The sequence below is a fragment of the Amia ocellicauda genome, chromosome 1, assembly GCF_036373705.1.
Source record: "Amia ocellicauda isolate fAmiCal2 chromosome 1, fAmiCal2.hap1, whole genome shotgun sequence".
NCBI lineage: Eukaryota > Metazoa > Chordata > Actinopteri > Amiiformes > Amiidae > Amia > Amia ocellicauda.
The window spans coordinates 40,513,539-40,520,336 of record NC_089850.1 but is presented as its reverse complement, the minus strand read 5'-3'; the positions used below and the strand labels follow the sequence as shown (position 1 = coordinate 40,520,336).

The 6,798-nt window shown below is 36.3% G+C and overlaps 1 protein-coding gene across 1 annotated transcript in view; it reads right to left on the bottom strand.

Moving 5' to 3' along the window:
* Positions 1 to 560: 560 nt before the first annotated feature.
* The window catches only part of ift172 (intraflagellar transport 172), a 42,050-nt gene continuing 35,812 nt past the window's right edge, over positions 561 to 6,798 (bottom strand). Inside the window, exons 44-48 of the mRNA XM_066704848.1 lie at positions 6,205 to 6,264; positions 5,160 to 5,258; positions 4,717 to 4,870; positions 2,561 to 2,652; positions 561 to 2,157 (exon numbers count right to left, since the gene is read on the bottom strand). Coding sequence (XP_066560945.1) covers positions 2,068 to 2,157; positions 2,561 to 2,652; positions 4,717 to 4,870; positions 5,160 to 5,258; positions 6,205 to 6,264 — 495 coding nt within the window. The 3' untranslated portion in view covers positions 561 to 2,067. The remainder of the gene's footprint in view (positions 2,158 to 2,560; positions 2,653 to 4,716; positions 4,871 to 5,159; positions 5,259 to 6,204; positions 6,265 to 6,798) is intronic.

The window sequence follows — 6,798 nt, the reverse complement described above, 5'->3', positions numbered from 1 at the left end:
TCTTAAACTATTGAAAATGTTAAAGCATTTTCCATATTTAGATACAAATCATGCTTAACAGATGTTATATGTCACATCCATGTTTTACACTGTTAACACAATGTAGAGGTTGATCATTAATGTAGAGTTTATCACACCAGGCCTCAGATTGAAATGCCGCCTTGAAGTGCTCAATCAATTTCTTCTTTACCAAACAAGATGCTGCATTGACAAGAAATAAATAAGTGTAACAGCAGAAGTTTTGCAATTAAACAGATCCCTGATGGTCAGAGTACCTTTGTGTTATTTAGGGGAATATGATGAGCATGTTAAAATTGTCTTTCTTTACTGCTTTGACAATGACTGTTGAGGGGAAAAAAAATTAAAATAAATTGCAGTTAATAGAGTTTCAAACTGGTGAAGTTGACCTCCTGATTTCCTGTAACAAAAAACTCTATGGCCTATAATTTGAAAACTAGATGTAAATTAATCTAAAGTCACTAATTAAAACACCATCATCAAAAATGAAACATAATTCTAAAGGAAACATTTTAGACTGGATCGAAATAGACAAGACCAAGTTCTTTTCAAAATTTATTTACCAGATCAGGTAAACTCTCGACTAAACTCCAGAAGAAGTCTTCACTTGGAGCTCAAATGTTCAAGTTTAAATCCAACAGGTTACACACAAGCAACCAACACTTAAATTATTCAACATTTAACTGAAATTGAAATTAGTAAAATATGAGCCTGAATTTACTCTGCATGCTATGATCAATATAATACACCCTTTTTTCAGATTCAAACTCATTTCATAATCCAAGGGTAACCTTGACCGAAGGGCAAAGTGCAGAAATCCTAATGAAAAATTTGCTATTTACATGAGCTAGACTGGCCACATATTATGTTGCATCTCTAACAACATGGCAAACAACAAAACAGCAAAAAAGCATAGGCAATTTTCCCCTTGCAATTTTTTCCCAGTTATACTCCTATGCATTACCAGAGATTACCCAGAGATGGGTAAACAAAGTTCTTGCCTTCATATACTGATTGGTTATCTGCAGTAATACTATCTCTTTCAAGTACTACCATTCTAGAAATAATGGTCTAATCTTAGACCATTATACATTAGCGACACACAGACACACTCAGGCACATGGTGTTTTCATTTAATATTCATTTATAGGTAATATAAATATACAATTGATTCTACACATTAAATCAATATTCTCTGAATCACATATGAGTAATTGAAGGTAAATTACATAAAAATGTATATCTATTTATATCTATTTTGTGTAGGTGCATATGTTTGTGTGTAATGAACATTAACTGCATTCTAATTTATTATTTTTTCCCAATGGGTGAATCACAAGGCTTTTGTAACAGACTTCTCTACCTGGTTTTGTTTAGAGGGGATAAAGATATTTTTTAACCAAAGCAAAAAACACTTTTTCCTGCTTGAATGAATCACCATGGGGACAGAGTTTTGATTAGCTACTTGAGATCACTCTTATCTAACTAACCCTTCAGCCTTGGTGAACTGAACAGTATTCTAGCCAAGGGATTAATTAAAAATAAAACTAATAAACAACTAAAAGCATGTAGGTGTTGCAGTACAGGTTCTCGCTGGTCACTTCAGTCAACTGCTCAAATTATGGGGGGTTAGTGCTGTTGGTATTTTCTGATGAAATTACAGTAGTCGAAACATCACTTTTGGTTGTGCTGGGCTGGGCAGACAGTGACTACACAACACTCAAGGTTACAAAATAACTAGAGAGCAAGGCTTGGAGGCACACACTACAAGATGTATATGATATAGATTTAATTTTGCTGCTGTGTAATGTTGAACAATATTAAGCATTAAATATTAAAATTAAGTTTTCAGAGACACCAATAAAAAATAAATATTCATATTCTATTTAGAGACAGGAAGAGACTCTCACTACACCTTCAGTTTAGAGGTTGTTTTCATGTTTCCCTATTGGTGACACTTGGTGGAAGCAGGACAGAAGATGGGTAGAATACAACTCTGTAAGCGTTCTGAAGCCGAGGGACGTACAGTGGCGTCGTGGTGTGGAAGCTTCATTGGAATGAGAAGCCAGCGCTGGGCAGACCCCCACACCACTGACTGATGAACTTCAGAACGTCCTGACACTCTGGGCTGTGAGTCGTCTGGAAAAATGGCACAAATCAGACCATCAGCCAATGGTACGCTGCATATTATATATATATATATAGATATATATATAAGCTAATAAAAATGTCAGGATCGAAATGCTTCCCCTCCACACAGGGTTTATACAGGCGGAACAGTTGGGAAAGTTTTCTAAGATGTTCATTATTCCTGAGTAAATAACACCTAGAACTACAAATGCATATTACAGTTATACAACAAATAAATGTACAGTTTTTACAGTACTCCCTGGCCTAATTAATAGACCCGTTTCCTGCTCAAAAGGTTACCAGGCACATGTGTTTTTTTACCCCTCATATTTTGAAATTTGTGTTAAAGATGATGTGTTAAATGTACAAAACGATCTCACCACAGGACAGGACAATACAGGACAAAAATTACCTTTGTTGCCATCAGGAATTTATTCCAGTCATCTTTGTTGGCTGCCTTACCAGGTCTTTTGAACTCAATTTTATTTCTGAGTACAGGGTAGCCTGCAATGAACAGTGAGAAAAGCTGAGCATTATTTCTCATTCTCACACAACAATTAGCATCTTTCACATCCCGGTATTGCACCTCAGCCTCTCCTTTCTGATCACAATACATTCTGTTTCTGCTCATCACTGGGAACAAGTGAAGGAATAATTGTCAGGTGTGAAACTTAGCTTATATAACTAGAAATGGTAGCAGATTACGTTTGAAGATAAAATCCTATCTCCAGTTCCCAAGATATTCATCTGATAAAACATTTGAGCACTGGCCACATCTACGGTGGCCCTGACGTGTAAAACACAAATGCAAAAAGAAAATGGCAATTGCGAAAAGAAAAACGCAATTGCAAAAAGAAAAACAAAAACAAAAAGCAGAGTGCAATTGCAATTGCAAAAAAGAAAAACAAAAAGCAGAATGCAAATGCAAAAGGAAGAACACAAATGCAAAAAGAAAAACACAAAACAAAACAAGAAACACAAAAACAGAAAGCAGAACACAAAAACAAAAGATTTTTTTTTATTATGGAATTGCATCATCTAGAGTCCTGCCAATAGAAAACGTGTCCTGCCTCTTCATCCCCCACCGCTGTTATAGGTAAGCTACATGCCCACACAGGACTGAAGCAATGCTAGGTCAGCGGTCTCTGTTCGCTGTTCTCTGCTCTGTGCTCTCTGCACGAGAGAAACGCTTGATTTAAAGTATACGTATTGATACTGACTCGGAAATCAGGCGGCTCTTGGAATTACGATCATTTTGAATGTCACTCTCGCTTCATTTATTAAAAACACAAAATACAAATAATTACTCTATTGACTGTAAACTAAAGTGGAGGTGCACTGTATAGAGCGACAAATGTAGGTCCTGTAGACTAATTTCATATCTCGATCAAGACATATATTTGTTAATATAGAATACAAAAATACCAGCTTTGGGACAAAATCACTTTTAATATCAGATGAACACTGTGTAAAACAGAGCTTAACTCACATTCATTGCACCAATTATGTGTGTGTTCCCTGTAGTGTTTACAGTGAACACTCATATGTATTAAATGTACGCCCACACACACAGAGACCCACATACACACAGGCAGTATTGTGTGAACTGTAACCTTTTAGTGTTCAGCTAATAAAATGTTCTTCATTAATGTGAAATCAGTCCTCTTTTAAGTCGTTTCTGTTAACTTGCTAACACACCATGTGCATGGAAATTGCTTTAAGAAACTCTTAAAGTAGGCTAACATCACTTTCTAACCTTTGTAATATAACCTGCATCAACACTTGTACTTTAAATCGAGCACTTCTCTCATGCACAGAGAGCAGAGGAGAGAACAGAGATGCTGACCAATGGCAGCGCTTCAGTCATGTGTGGGCCTGTAGCTTGCCCATAACAGCAGTGGGCTTCGAAATAATGCGGCTGATGGATGTTTTTGTGTTTCTTGTTTTGTTTTTGTGTTTTTGTGTTTCTTTTTGCATTTGCATTCTGCTTTTTATTTCTCTTTTTGCATTTGCATTCTGCTTTTTGTTTCTTTTTGCATTTGTGTTCTTCCTTTTGCTTTTGCGTTCTGCTTTTTGTTTTTATTTCTTTTTGCATTTGTGTTCTTCCTTTTGCATTTGTGTTCTGCTTTTTGTGTTTTTCTTTTCGCAATTGCATTTTTCTGTTTGCATTTGTGTTTCTCTTTTTGTAATCAAATTTTTTATTTTTGCAATTGCATTCTGCTTTTTGTTTTTGTGTTTTTCTTTCTGCAGTTGCGGTTTTCTTGCATTTGTGTTTTGCACTTCAGGGCCACCGTACACATCGGATAGGCCAGAACTGTCTGAATAATTCCCACTTACAACACAACAGTGCCCTCTCTTACCACGTACACACATAGTGTAACCACACACAGTTTTATATCACTCACTGGCCAAAAGAACACCCCCTCCCCAACCCCAACCCCTTGAGGAAGAAGATTATGTGCCAAGAGGTGAATGAAGTACAGCACTATATTCTCCCTGTAAAACATCTTAATCAAAAATGCTAACTATGTCACTTTGAGATAAATATATATAGTCTGCCCTTCTCACCTGTAATGACGCAGGGGAGAGAGCGGATGCCGGTATTCACTGCCAGCAAAGACGCCTCGTACGTGTCTCTCTCATCTTTCGGTAGAACCTGCTCCACACGCTGGTCCATGGACACCGTCAGCACCCAGTCTCGGGTCTCCTCTCGCTTGTCCTCCTGTAACCAGTGGCACCATTTGTACAGCCATTATGAAACGCATCATTCTCCCCTACACCTCTACTCTATGGACTCATTGCCCATCATGACATTTTACCATACGGTGAATTCTGCATTTATGTAGATTGGGTGAAAAATTCCACCTGCACACTCAGAACTGAAACAAACCACACGGTAAGAATGAAAACATGTGGAATCCAAGCTAGAGCAAAACTCTACTAACACCCTAGAATTATGAAATGACCGCAATGGTTGGACAACTGGAAAAGGGATCTTAATTTAGTCTTACGGTAACATGTTGCTTTTCAGGTAGAGGAACTTCAAAGGGAATATCAGTGTCCTGAAAATCTGTATGATCAAGAGCATCCAGATTGCCTTCATCAATTCCCTGTGAAATTACAAAGCATCAAGAATCAGATTAATCTCTTCTTAAACATGTGATCAATGTGAAATAACATTAAACAAATCATAATTTTATACTGTCATGCAACGAATTATTCATTATTATAAACCTAGCCTATGAACCCACAATATGCTAAATCTGTTTAATCTGTTAAATCTGATAGTTGATGAAAAACTTAAAAGGATGTTCATATAAAATCTATGGACATCTATTTCTACATCGGAAGAGAGAAAAAAAAAATTAAATCTGTTTTATTAATCCTAAAATGGGGTAGAAAATATAATAATGATGGATTGTAGAGCAAAGCAGAAAAGGAGAGCTCAGATATTATAAGATGGAAGTAAACCTGAGAGTCTTTTGTCTCAAACGGAACAAACCTTTTTTAGTGGAAGGTTCTCATATGTGAGCATATGCAATTATGTGCTTGATATATAATTATATCATGTGGCAATGGCTATGGGTGCAATTCTTTGTTGTTGTAGCTTATACTTTATACGTATACTTATTGTTTATGAAAAGTAACTGTCTTATCGAACCCTTTAAGCACAGACATCATCAGAAACATTCTTCTCTTAAGGTTATTAGCAGGATATGTAAATGGAGAGCAAATGAGAGTCATTCAATGATTATGAAAATGATGTAAAGCAATATGAATATAACCCAGTGCAAGCTTCAAATACTTCCCCACTCCATTTCCTTGAGTAGTTTTGTAACACTTTAATAACTCTGAAAAACGCTACCAAATTTGAAGAACCTGTGACATGTTATGAAGGCATGGAGTAAAGTCAAAGCCAAGTGCAGTTAACAGCTGCAGTTATGGAGAAACATACTGTCCTTTCCCACAGCACAATTTAACAATTAAAATGGAATGACAGTGCCAAAACTGGGGCTTCAAAATCTTGACCCACTAAATTGCTCTGTTTTAACTTACATCACTCAAATCCAGGAAGCGATTTAGAAAAATGAAAGCCATGTTCTCCCAACCAACGTCCTGAAGAAAAAATAAAATAAAATGTGCAGTTCAAGACAGTTCACAAGCTTCCCTGGCTAAACTGTAGACACTTTTCTTTAAAGCAGAAACCACCACTATTTAAGCCAAAGTGTTGGTATCATGGCATTATAGTTAAAAAAATATTACGAAAGTATATTTATGTCTGTTATTTTGATAGATATTAGGTAAAAAAAAAAAAAAAGAAGGATTAGTTTACAGTGGGTGCTGAATCCATGGCATACATTTTTGTCTCATGATCACAAGATAATTTATTTCTGGATCTCGATATTTCCAGCCATTATCAGTTCTTGAGATAAATCAATGTGTGATCTACAGAAAATGGGTTTCAAATCCCAAAATCCCAAGATGAATTATCCCGTGATTTTGAGATAATGCTCCCCAAAAAGGTTGTTATGCTATGGCCTTAATGAGTCCACTGCATGTTTGCCACTGTATTATTGAAATGCTATTTGTGTTGACTGCAAGTTTAGTGTCATCCCTAATGTTAGCCTACCCCTTAATTTTCCAAAGACT